Source organism: Drosophila virilis, chromosome 3 (genome assembly GCF_030788295.1).
Source record: "Drosophila virilis strain 15010-1051.87 chromosome 3, Dvir_AGI_RSII-ME, whole genome shotgun sequence".
Taxonomy (NCBI): Eukaryota; Metazoa; Arthropoda; class Insecta; order Diptera; family Drosophilidae; genus Drosophila; species Drosophila virilis.
Genome location: NC_091545.1, coordinates 3,268,236 through 3,280,717, shown reverse-complemented (window position 1 = coordinate 3,280,717; position 12,482 = coordinate 3,268,236). Strand labels below are relative to the sequence as shown.

The 12,482-nt window shown below is 43.8% G+C and overlaps 3 protein-coding genes across 3 annotated transcripts; 2 read left to right on the top strand and 1 right to left on the bottom strand.

The window, feature by feature from the left end:
* Positions 1-4: 4 nt before the first annotated feature.
* Positions 5-4,545, top strand: nxf2 (nuclear RNA export factor 2). Its single transcript, XM_002046224.4, has 9 exons — positions 5-150; positions 209-444; positions 501-677; positions 1,279-1,557; positions 1,622-1,759; positions 1,863-2,009; positions 2,070-2,171; positions 2,237-3,343; positions 3,402-4,545. Exons 1-9 carry the CDS (start codon positions 129-131, stop codon positions 3,714-3,716), a joined length of 2,523 nt encoding a protein of 840 aa, XP_002046260.1. The 5' UTR covers positions 5-128; the 3' UTR covers positions 3,717-4,545.
* On the top strand, positions 4,074-12,194 carry LOC6623806 (multiple inositol polyphosphate phosphatase 1). The gene is made up of 5 exons (XM_002046223.4): positions 4,074-4,378; positions 10,341-10,603; positions 10,674-10,910; positions 10,996-11,237; positions 11,302-12,194. The coding sequence occupies exons 2-5, from the start codon at positions 10,343-10,345 to the stop codon at positions 11,954-11,956; spliced, it is 1,395 nt and encodes a 464-aa protein (XP_002046259.1). The 5' UTR covers positions 4,074-4,378; positions 10,341-10,342; the 3' UTR covers positions 11,957-12,194.
* Positions 8,812-9,349, bottom strand: LOC26531031 (cytochrome b-c1 complex subunit 10). Its single transcript, XM_015176194.3, has 2 exons — positions 9,192-9,349; positions 8,812-9,124 (listed from the first exon to the last, which is right to left on the bottom strand). The coding sequence occupies exons 1-2, from the start codon at positions 9,260-9,262 to the stop codon at positions 8,998-9,000; spliced, it is 198 nt and encodes a 65-aa protein (XP_015031680.1). The 5' UTR covers positions 9,263-9,349; the 3' UTR covers positions 8,812-8,997.
* Positions 12,195-12,482: the final 288 nt, after the last annotated feature.

Below are 12,482 nucleotides of genomic sequence, written 5' to 3'. Positions count from 1 at the left end.
CAGATTAATTCAATCGCACAAAAAAAAACAAGTAGCTGCCATCAACAGCTGTTTTCACAGCAAGTAATCGCGTTCGATACTTTAAGCTATCGTTCGATACATTTTGTTATCGATGTCAAGCTGCTAAAATGCCGGCGATTAGAAGTCTGCGTAAGAAATGCAATGATGTTTTTTGTAATTAACCAGGAAATTAAAGCCTAATTTGCAGCACAGGATCGTTTAGTGGATTTTGGCGATGGCCACCAGCCCATTTTGCTGCAGTACAGATGCGCCAAGAGGTACTACAAGTGCAAAAACTATGATGGAAGTCCGGGCTTGAATTGGATCGAGTTCTGCGTCCACCACGAGGGTGTACTCAATTTTGCCGCGAACCCCAAGCAGCTAATCTTGAACGCCGTCTTCGATGCGGTGGAGGGTGAACAGTTCTTCCCCGTCAACTATCAGGTAGGCCAACAGTTGTTTTCAAATATCTGCCTGCAGCTTAAATCTTGTGACCTCAGTGCGGCAGTCATGTGGACAGCTTTCTGGTGCGCGCCTGCAAGCCCGCGCTGGACAAGTTCTTCAATCGTGGCCTCAAAATAAGAGTCTCTACGGGCGTCGAGCTCCATTTGAGCGTGTGGTTCAATGTGGCTGACAACCAGAGGAATCAAATTTCACCAGCGTTCGTCATTTCTCAGGTAAACAAAATATATATGCTGAGAGGTTAAGTAAGATCTTCTCCTGACTCCTTTTCCCGCCTTGTTTTTTTGCCACCTCTCGCCTCCTCATCTCTCCTCCTCTTTCCGCCTCCTCTCCCCGCCTTCCATGTCTCTTCACTGATCCTCTCCCTACCTCCTCTTTCCGCCTCCTCTCCCCGCTTCTGTTGACGCCTTCCATGCCTCTTCACTGCTCCGCTCCCTACCTCCTCATTCCGCCTCCCCTCCCTACCTCCTCTTTCCTCTTTCCTGCTTCTCTTTCTGCCTACTCTCGCCGTCTCATACCTCCTCCTCCTCATCTCTCCTCCTCTTCCCGCCTCCTCTCCCCGCCTTCTCTTCCCGCCTTTTTTCCATGTCTCCTCTTCACTGCACCTCGTTCCGCCTCCTCTCCCCTCCTTCTCTTTCTGCCTACTCTCGCCGCCTCATCTCTCCTCCTCCTCTTCTCGACTCCTCTTCCCGCCTCCTCTTGCAGCCTTCTCCTCCCGCCTTCTCTTCCAGCCTCCTACCCTTGTTATTCATCAAGCAGGATAACAATCTTTATACATATACTCGACAATCAGCCTGCTTCTTCACACTTCCCCAGGTAATAGATCGCCTCCTGGGCCGTCTGGAGCATTATCATGGCGTACATGGGGTGCTCAATCTGAGCAACTTCAGTGCCAATCCGTATTTTAAGCACTTTGAGGTCAGGCTCTCGAATCCCGGCACTTTCCACTTGGTCTGCTCGACCATCAACAACAACGACGATCGACGTCGTGCCATTAAAGGCTTTTGTCTAGCCCATAATCAACTGTCCGATCTGGGTGCGCTGAGAATCTTTGGTGACATTGATTACGGGCTGTTGGATCTGAGCGGCAATATGGTGAGCTTTTGCTGTTGCTTAAGTCTGCATTTCTCCAGCTAATCCAAAACTTTTGTGATTGCAGTTAACCTCAGCTAAGCGCCTTTGCAGCGACCTGCAACGCATTCGTGCCAAACAGCTGAATCTGGCCAATAATCCGTTAACCAAGTCGGCCAAATATCCCGACTGCTTAAAGCCATTGTTGGGCAATTTTGAGATTGTGGTAAGTTACAGGCTGCGCCTTTTGAAAGGTGGGCTCAAGGGTTGTGCAAATGTGTAGACTTTTCCACTTATCTGCAACCTCTGACCTTTTGCTGCCCGTTCAGGACGGCGTGCCCTTTGACAAGCTGTACAAGATGTACACGCCGCTCAACTATGAGATCGATGTGGAGTGCGATGGCGTGCGTATTGACTGGAGCAACAAGTCGAGGCTGGCCCAGTTTAAGGACAGCAAGGATTGGCATGCATTTCTGGTAGGCCCATTGATGAATACACAAATGAAATGCACATTCAATTAAACTTGTTTAAAACAGATACCCGATCCGGAGCACGAATTTGCCAAGGAGGAGCTGTTTGACTATTTCTTCATTTTGGTTTCCAGCGAGCTGAGCGAATTTTATCCCTGCTATTACAAGGTGAGCCGGTTGAGAGGAAGTCACTTGTCGGACACCTTTTCAATGCTTCTTATTAACTTTTGTAGTACGACGGCGGCGAGCATCGTTTTCTGGTGCGCGATTGTTACGATCAGATCGAGCATCTGGTTGTCAACTGCAACCTGGAGATGAAAATAGCGCAACTGAATTCGAATTATCAGCGCTCCATTGCCTACTATCTGCGCATGAATGTGAGCACACTGAAGCAGGGTCATGTCGAGCCAAAGCAGTGCATCGAGGAGGCACTGCAGAAGCGTTTCAATGCCATCAATCGTGTGCTCAATCTGGAACAGTTCCAGAACACCGATGTCCTGGAGAATGTGCATGTGTGCCTGACCTCGGCCAGGATACTCAACAGCATTTTGCGTATGGCCTCGCGCAAGTTTCTCGGCAACTGCGTCGATTTGCGGCTGTGCAACAATAAGATCTTGGGCCTCAACAATCTGCGCACGTTGTCGCTGCTGAACGGGCTGCAGGCCCTGGACTTGGGTCAGAATTGGATAGATGATATCACGGCGATTGGTGCGCTTAGCGAGGTGCCGCTGAAATCGTTGCGTCTGCACGGCAATTCCCTGTGCCGCAAGTACAGTCTGCCCAGCGCCTATATACGCGCGGTTAAGGAGGTGTGTCCAGGTCTGCAGCGGCTGGACGATGTGGATCTGAGCAGCAGGCCAGGTCTGACAACGCAAAAGGATTACCTATGCGATCCGGCTGCCTATGAGCTGACCGGTGAGCTTTTCCTCTGCCAATTTCTGCGTGAGTTCGAGCTATCCGATCAGCGCATCAATCTCAGCCGTTTCTATACGGACAGCTCCATATTCACGTTGACCTGCAGCTACGACATTCGACGTTGCCATCCCGTGAAGCCCAGCAACGAGCTGTGCAAGCGCATCAACAAGTACAACTACTTTAGCAGGAACCTTTTGAAGAACTCACGCGACACCTGCCGTGTCCATGTGGGCGGCCATGATATAATGCTGGTGCTCATGCAGCTGCCGGAGGTTACGCACGACTATGTCTCACTGCAGACGGATGTGATGCACTATGACGACCAAATGGCCATTATCTATGTGAACGGCGTGCTGCGTGATGGCTCCGATCTATTGCTGGCCTTCAGCAGGCAGTTTGTGCTCAAGGTGGATGCCAACGGCCTGGTAAGTTGCTCAGCAAACGTAGCCATTGCCTGATTGCTCATCATTTGTATAATTTTAGGGCGTTGGCAAGAGGGCGCGCAGCATGAAGATCATAAACGAGCGTTTCAATATCATGAATCCGTCGCCGAAGCAGCAGCGCGATGCCTTCAAGTTCGTTGAGCTGCCCATGGATCAGGAGCTGTCCATGCCCGTGGAGGAGACGGTGGATGTGAAGGAGCACAAGCTGTACATATTCCAGGAGATAACAGGGCTGCGACCCAAATGGTGTACACGCATCGTGCAGGAGGAGGCCAATTGGGATTTCCAGCTGGCGCTCGAGCAGTTTCTGCGCATGGAGACGGCCAACGAGCTGCCGGACGACGCATTTCTCTAAGCCAAAGTCTTTTTTTATCAGGCAGCACAAATGACGCAGGCGAGCATCAAGTGCTTGCCCTTATAAATTAAACGACACTCGATTATGTCAATAACTAACTAAACGAGCCAAAATGATATCAACAATTACGCAGGCGAACATTTCTTTGTTTGTGATTTCCCTGAGTGCCTGCCAAATCGATAGTTGTTGCTCATTTTTTTTTTTTATAACTGTAACCAAAATAATCTCTGTGATTAACTACTGTAAGGCTAGACTGAAATCTCAGCTCACACATTTTTATTTCCATTGTTCGCTTATCAGCTTAACATTCTAACTAATTTATATACATATATATTTATAGCACTAGTTGCAGCATTATCATTGCCAAGACGCACTCCAGCAGGCATTTAGGATCTAGGCATGTCGTGACATGTCCCTGTCAAAGTGCTTATCAGACAACCTGCTGCAGCAGCAGACAGAGAGAGAGAGAGAGAGAGAGCACGACGTCGCCCTTGCTATAAACGTTCGTGCGCTGCGCTCGTCACCTCAGTTTCGTTTTGAACGCGTTCGCGTGCAGTTCTGTCAACTCGTTGCCCGTTTGCCGTCGCCCGTTTGCCGTTTACCGTTTGTGCGAAACGGTTAAGAAATCCGTTAAACCGTGCAAGCGCTTCTCTCGACTGCAGGTCTGTGTGTGCTTTTTCTCTCTCCCTCTCTCTCTCTTAGCGTCGTTTTTGTGTCGTATTTCTAAAATACAATAATTTTAAATTGCCTAACGTTTTGTGTTAATATGCACTTAAAAATGCATTGCAGCTACAGCTCAATTAAATACCACATTTATTTATATATAGTACACATTGTCTTTATCTGACTGTTCCCCAAGTGTAAATGTAATTAAGATGAGAAGAAAAAAGAAAAGAAAACAAAACAACTTTTGTTGATTTTTGAACAAAATTGCTGTGAAAAACCTGTTTGGCTTGTCGTTCATAAATAAACGTCTAATAAAAGTTATATAATTGATCTCCTATTGACACGACACAAGTTAACACGAATAACAACATTTCGAATGACAACATTTCGAATAACAACATTTCGAATGACAACTTTTTTTTTTCTGATGAGCTCAACAAAATGCTTGTCCGAATTCCCGGTTAATTTTATTTTGAGCCAGCTTTTTGCATATGAATGAAAACAGCTGAAATTTAATCGGTTTGGGAACATTTTGTTTCGTGTTTTTTGTTTTCACAGCGTGTGACTCTTTCTGTACCCTTATTTAGGGTATCTTAACTATGTCATGACGTGTGTAACGCTTTTTGTATAAAAACAATCGGAAGAATGTATTGTCACTTACCTTCCCTCTTATACCCCTCACATCCCGCTGACTATGTCAAGTTTTCTAGGCAATCGCTCATGCGCATAAATGCGCGCGTTTTGCGTGCGTTTAAAAACGCGCACAATCAAAATAATTAGCTGGCACTCATATAAATTAACAAATTCACAAAAAAGCAATGTGGAACACTTAAATATTTGCTTGTACATGGACTTCGATAAGAGTAGAGTAAATAAATCGCGTTAACAAAATTATGTTTGCCTCCTCTCGGGAACAGATTTATGACTTGACCTTAACCCAAAGATTTAAATAGGCTGCCACAACTAATTAAACAGCCCCAGTTGACATTGTGATTACCTATTAGAATGGTAATAAAATAATCTTGGATTAATGGATTGCTGACTCTAAAACTGTAATTCCAAAGACTTTCAAACTGTGTCTAAAAGAAAAGTTAGATCTTTAGGGCATATCTTCATTAATTTTTCTGCCTAATTTTGTGACTGTGTGAGATATTTATTTTCTGTTTTTTTTGATCACGCCTTCAAAAGTAAATAGATGTTGAGAGGAATGCACTGTAGTTACCCTTAAAACTGTAGAATATATATAATTTGAATTTTTAAAAGTTTGAATTAGCGTTTGATGTCAAACATTTGGTTCTGTGCTTTTTAATGGGAATTACTTTTCGAAATATTCAAATATCAACATTCTACATAAAACACAAGCCCAGACGTGCCCAAATAGAAGAGCCTCTTTCCCCCTCCCCCTTTCCCCACTCTGCTCCTCCCCTTCGTATTTTATTTATAGGCTTTCCACGCAATCGACTTTTGTTTTGGCACAAGTGAATTTTTTCAAGTTTTAGTCATAATACCGAACGAATTCCGTTGTGTCTAAGAGAACTTTTCGAGAATTCCAAGCGGCATCCAAAATGTTTGTGTGGAAATGTGCTTACCCTTCCCCCTCCCTTGGCTATCTAAGTATACCCCTAAGGTCAACACACATAATTCTAAGTGGAGGGAGAGGTCTTTCACTTCTATTGGCTGCGTATCAGTATTTATACATGGAGCTCTACAAGTGATAAATTAAATGTCTAATGCCACCGAAGACCGAAGACCGAAGATCAAACTGATCATTTGGGAAATGTCTGACATTTATGCGCCAGCTCTGTAATTTCAAATGCGCCAGACGCAATTCTCAATTACAATGGGTATCCCAAAGGGTCTTTCTATGTGTCTTGCATATTAACTAGGGACAATCATCAAATTCTCAGCTGCGTCTAGACATGATTTTGGGTACTGAGGAAAGACTCTTCCGGCCGGGTATATCATATATTATATAATTCCTGACTGTATATATGCATGTCTATATCTAAAAGTGTTTACAAGCGATTTTATCTTGTGCATCATTTATGCTAATTGGGCTCTTAAAAGTCGCTGCCAGTAGCCTCTAAATTTTGCATATTTCCGCTAATTAATACACTCAGCGAAAAGGGGGTAGTTCTAAATTCTTTAGGAAAATTCCTTCGACTATCTGCTTTGAATTTCAAGTAGATTTCGTGCTAAAATTAATTACGAGGAAGACAACAAATCAATGACGTAATTTAATCAAGTGGAAGCCGTCAAAAAAATATTTCAGATCTGATAATACTTGATTTATATATGAAGCAGTAAAACACTGAAAACTAACATTTTTTTTGATTAGATCAAAATGCTTGAAATCAAAACAAAACTTTTCTTGGAAATTTGCTGCTTGAAAAAGATTTTCATACTGAAATGTTGTTCTTACTTTAAGAATTTTTAACTTAATTTAAATTTTGCAAAAATTCTATGCTTTTTTCTTCGAGTGTATTTGATTGCACTGCTATCAAGTTGCTCTAACTAAAGCTATTGCCAGCCAAGTGTCAAATTTGACAAGCAGTTGCGAATTACAGGGCGATTATTGTGCACTTGGCGTTTTAAGCCGCGCACGAAACGCGCGCGAAACGCGAGACACTTGCGTGCCTATCAATCCGCACTGCAAATACTTCCAACACTTATCTTCAAGTGCTTTGCAGTGTTGCGCAATCTTTCAAAGCTGCAGAGCACAGTTCAACGATCTCTCTGCCCGGAGCATATTTCTGGGGCAGGGTCACAAATCAATTAGGTTTCATAATTTGGGCACGAATCTTTTTTGTTTTTTTTGCTGGGCTTATTTATTTCGGACCATTCTGATGTATGGAAAATGCAAAAAGATCTGTATTTGATTTATGTTCCGCTTGGCAAGACTCATACAGGGCAGGAAAAACGGCACGAGGGCATTTTTGCAAAATTGTTGCAAACACATTTTCAGCGGAAAATCAGCGAAAAATTATTAAATGTCACGTTCGCATTCAAGAAAACACATTGCAAACATGATATAGATTAGAATTGGGTTGTATATATAAATATAAAAATGTGTAGAAAAAAATATATATATTAAATAATAAATAATCTTGAATTTATATAAATTAATTGATTTTGAAGACATTGAAGAAATTTTTATAATGCTGAAGAATGATATTTTCTTTATTTAAAGATCTTTTTGAAGATCTGTATAGAAATCGTTTTTGGGTTTTTTAAAAGAAAAACATGGAAAATTCGACTCATACGAAAGCCAAAAATCATATATTCCAAGTTTGCCCAGTTAAGGCTCAACTAGAGATTAGTTCCCCAACACTTCCTATCAGGGATATATGATATATTCCCTTCGGCTTCGAAGAGATCTCCTACAATGCATTGTGCATATTTGTTTAAGCTTTTCCATGAAAGTCACAAGTAGAGACTAGTTCACAATCGCTCTTATCAGGAATATATATAACTCTTGGCCTCGAAGATGTCTTCCACAATATGCACTGTGTATAGTCTGATATACCCTCAGTAAGAGTATAGAAAATGTGCAATAAAACAATTCCAATGGATATTTTAAAACATATAAAAGCGATTTATAGCAGTGACAAATTGTGGAGAGAAGGGGCTGGCCAGGGGCAGGTGTATGTGGTTTAGATTGTTAACTATAGCTATAAACAGATACACACCCACTCACACTCACACACACACACACACACACACACATATATATGGATCTCAAAGTGAGCTAAGCGAATGCGCTGCAGTCAATTTGGAATTTTAATTTCGCATTGAGAAAACAAAGGCGACGCATTCAATTGCATGAGAAAACCGATTAAACGATGGGACCTTGAGGGGGGTTTGAGATGGGGAGGGTTAGGATTGCGAATATTACATTGGCAATTAGACATTAGTTCCTTGATGACACCCGCCCCCTCCTCAACCCTCCCTTCTTCATCTGTGCATCCAATGGATGCGACGCTCTTGAAACTAACCAAATTGCGTGGATCTCACTTGTGAAAGATTCTATTCAAAGATCTCGGAAGCAGCTGGCCTTGAGAATGGGGAAATTGTTTTGGTTAAGCAGCCGCCTGTTGTGTTTAATTGAAAATTGAAAATCGCCGCAGTTAATTGCGGCTGCCAGCGCAGCACTTAGTTTACATCGCCCCCGCTGCTGCTGCCCCCACTGTGGTCCACGCTGCTGCCCCCGCTGCAGACCCTGCTCTGACGTCATGAATGTAGCACGTTGCACAATTGACATATATCTGCTTTTATTATGCTATTACATCTACGACCTCTAAGATATTCTACTAAAAGTTGTCTATTATCTATTTTTGGCTGCCGTATTTGTTTTTGTTTTTCCTCAACTTTTGTATATTTTGATTGGCATCGATCTATTTACTTTTGCATTGTGCAACCAAAATGCATATTTCCCATCGCCACAGAATCAGAAATGGCATATGAAATGTGTTTTTAATTTTATGCTAGTTGAAAGACCTTTACCAAAATGTATTAAAAACAATATGAAAATAGTGTGGATAATATGGCACAGCTTCGGTAGACTCTAAGAATACATTTATGCATTTTAGTTGAGTTTTTCTTGCAGGGTATTCAGCTATTTGGTTTCAGGCTTTGGATACTTTGTGTTATAGAGCGGGATATAGTTCGTGATCAGACGCCAGTCTGTGAAGTAGATCAGAGCCAAAACTCCAGCCATGCCAAAACAGCCAGCTGAGGGTATGCTGTGGGCGTGGCAAAAGACCTCAAACTATATTAATCAATTTCTGACAATTTGCTTGAGCTACTCACAAGGCCTTGGCCATCTCCTGCTGGCTCTTGGTCGGCTTGATCGAGCATAAGAATTTCTTGACATGATCCATGGCTCGAGTCTAGAATAATAAATGATAATTCGTAGGCCGACAGAAATTCCGAGTTGAATAGACTGTAAAACAGTTTGTCAAAGTAAACGCCTGCTGAGCAAACAAATTTTTAATTTAAGTTTGCATACCCTGTACACATTGAAAATGGGTATTATGGTTGTATGCAATAAATTAATTTTATATTTTTTATGCATAATTTAAATAATTATCAGGTATGTATGATCGGATGAAAAGGATGAGTCGATTTAGCCATGTCCATTTGTCCGTCCAATTTAATGTCGAAATCTTCAAACCAAAACCTTAGCATTATTATATCCAACATATTTTTTTCGCTATCTTCTTCGTCTTCTGCTATAGATTTTTGTAGATATATTTAAAAGGAACTTTGAATGTCTGCAACCGTAGCTTGGTGCCGATATTAAGGTAACTTCTAGTCGGGCATACCAGACTAGAACCTTTCACGTGTTTCCTCCAAGTCTGTCAATTAACTCAGCCATTGTGTCACCATCAAGCGAGCAGTCTATGAGAGAGGGGCTCAGAGGGGGATTCCATATTGAGAATAAATCAATTTGGATGCGGGTTAGCTAGGCCCCCGTCAAATGGGTCGTGTAAACAGAGCTACAAATTGAAACATTACATTGCCTTTTTTATGACAAAACCAACTTGACCCATGCCGGAGCTGGGCTGGGGTGGGGTGGTGGCAGTTATGATGACTAAGGGCAGGTGGCAATAGAAAACTGCACCAATTTGTCAGTCGCAAAATCATTAGCCTAATTTCCAGGTGTTTGTATCTGCGTGTGTGTGTGTGTGTGTGTGCGTGTGTGAGCTGGCATTTTCTTTAGCTAAAATTCCATTGGAATCTCTCGCAACTGGCCAACATCGTGGGCCCTGCCCATATTGTCTTGACTCAACTCCTTGGCAGAACAATTTAAATGCCACACCTTATGACCTGCCCCCATCTAAACCCCCTTCAGCTGTCCACATATGATACCTGGGCGACAGTTCAAGGATATCGACAAAAGGCTGGGCAACTTGAATTTCATGAGCTTTATTCCTATTCTTTTATTCCCAATTGCAGTCATGCGTCTGCTGCTGTTGCTGTTGATGGCCCTTCTGGCCGTGGTTCGTGCCCAGCAGGACTATTGCTTCGGCAAGGACACGGAGCGACTGCAGACGCGTCAGTTTAGCTCGAAGACAGCCTATCAGATTGTCAAGGGCACCAACATGGACAAGCAGTATCAGGTGCCCGGCTGTGAGCCCAAGAAAATGTGGATCTTCCACAGGCACGGCACACGGCTGCCCACGCCAAGCACCATTGAGGCGGCACCGCGCCTGGAAGAGGTAGGTTAACCCCTAGGTTAACCCCTGCTCCAACACCTGTTTTATGTACTCCTCCTGGTGATCTTTGCAGATACGTGATTTGATAGTGGATAATTATCGAGTGCGACGCACCAAGCCCGAGACTGATGCCCTGTGCGATACGGATCTGACCGCCATCCAGATGTGGAAATGGAATACCAGCATCACAGTGGACATTGAGGAGTATCTGACCAGCCAGGGCTATGAGGATCTGCGCGGCACTGCCAAGCTCTATCAGCACTACTTTCCCACGGTGCTGCCCACCACATTCAACGATACCTACTACCTGGTAAGAACTGCTACCTGCGTTCATTTTGGAATATTGATAGTGTAGTCCTTGCAGTTCCTCCTAAAGCTTTTCTCCCTGCTTTCAGTTCCGTCACACGGACACACAGCGTACCACGGAGAGCTTCAAGGGCTTTGCCGAGGGTCTCTTTGGTGACAGCAATGTGGCTACTGCCGCGGATATACCCGAAAAGGATCTGCTGCTGCGTCCCTATGACTATTGCACGGACTTTAAGGACAAGAACTACAAGGGCGTGGGCTCCGAGTATCAGAAATATCGCACAACCGCCATATGGAATAATACTGTCGCGGATATTACACGTCGACTTGGGTAAGTGTCCAGTTGGTAGCAGCTGCTGTTATCCAAGACGAGACTAACCTTTCCGTTCCGATAGCTTCACGGTTTTGGCCGAGGATGATATCAAGCTGATGTACGACATGTGCCGCTACGAGCAGGCCTGGCAGGTGGATCGGACGAGCGTCTGGTGCGGCGCCTTCTTGCCCGAGCATGTGACCGTCATGGAATACGCCGAGGATCTCAAATACTACTACGGCTCCGGCTATGGCTTTGAGGAGAATACACGCTTCAATTGCCGCGCCGTCCAGGACATGCTCTCCCGCCTGAGCAGTCCCGTCTCGCCCCATGTGGTGGCCTATTTCGCCCACTCGACGGGTCTGCAGACGCTGCTCACCGCGCTGGGCATCAACAAGGATGACATCCCACTGCGTGCGGATAACTATGACTCGATGACAAGTCGTCGCTGGAAGACCAGTCTGCTGGGTCCCTTTGCGGGCAATTTCGTGGCCGTGAAATACGATTGCCCGGCGGAGCTGGAGAAGGAGAAGGTCGTCTTCTTCCTCAACCAGAATGCCGTGGACCTAGACTGGTGCAATGTGGGTCTCTGCAACTGGTCGGATGTGCTGGAGAAGTACAAAACCATCTCGGAGGCCAACTGTGATGAGTATTATTGCCGCTCTGGAGCGCCCGGAGGACGTGCCTCAATGCTGGTCACCGCATTTATTGCTGCATTTGTCTACTTGATGCATTAGACCTGACATAGATTTGACTTAAATAGCGCAGGGATCTGGTTTAGTTTCTAATTAGGCTATGTGCAAAGTTCGTACCAAAAAAATAAACTAAATGAGCAACAGAAGTGATTCACCTATTTTCCACTAAATGTACATTTTCTACTCTTATGGCTTTTTCCAATTAATTATTAAGCTCTGCTTGTGATAAATGAATAGTTAGATACGAATAAATAAATTTAAATTTTCAAAATACTTAAAACAGCTTCATATTATATGATATATGCAGCTTCCATAGGAACGATCGCTTAGAAATTGAGCTCTTGCACTGAATACACCTATTTTGCGCAATCGCACGGATCACCCTATTCTATCATACGAGGATGTAAGGATTGCAAAGAAAAAACGAAAATTGCGAGCATTGTGGATCGTATAAGCGGGCAACTAATTAACATCAACATCACGTTTGAGAGAGATTAGATCTCTCTCCGTTGTTTCGGTCACTCTCTCGCCGTTTCTCTCTCTCGCTCTCTCTCTCTCTCTGGTCACA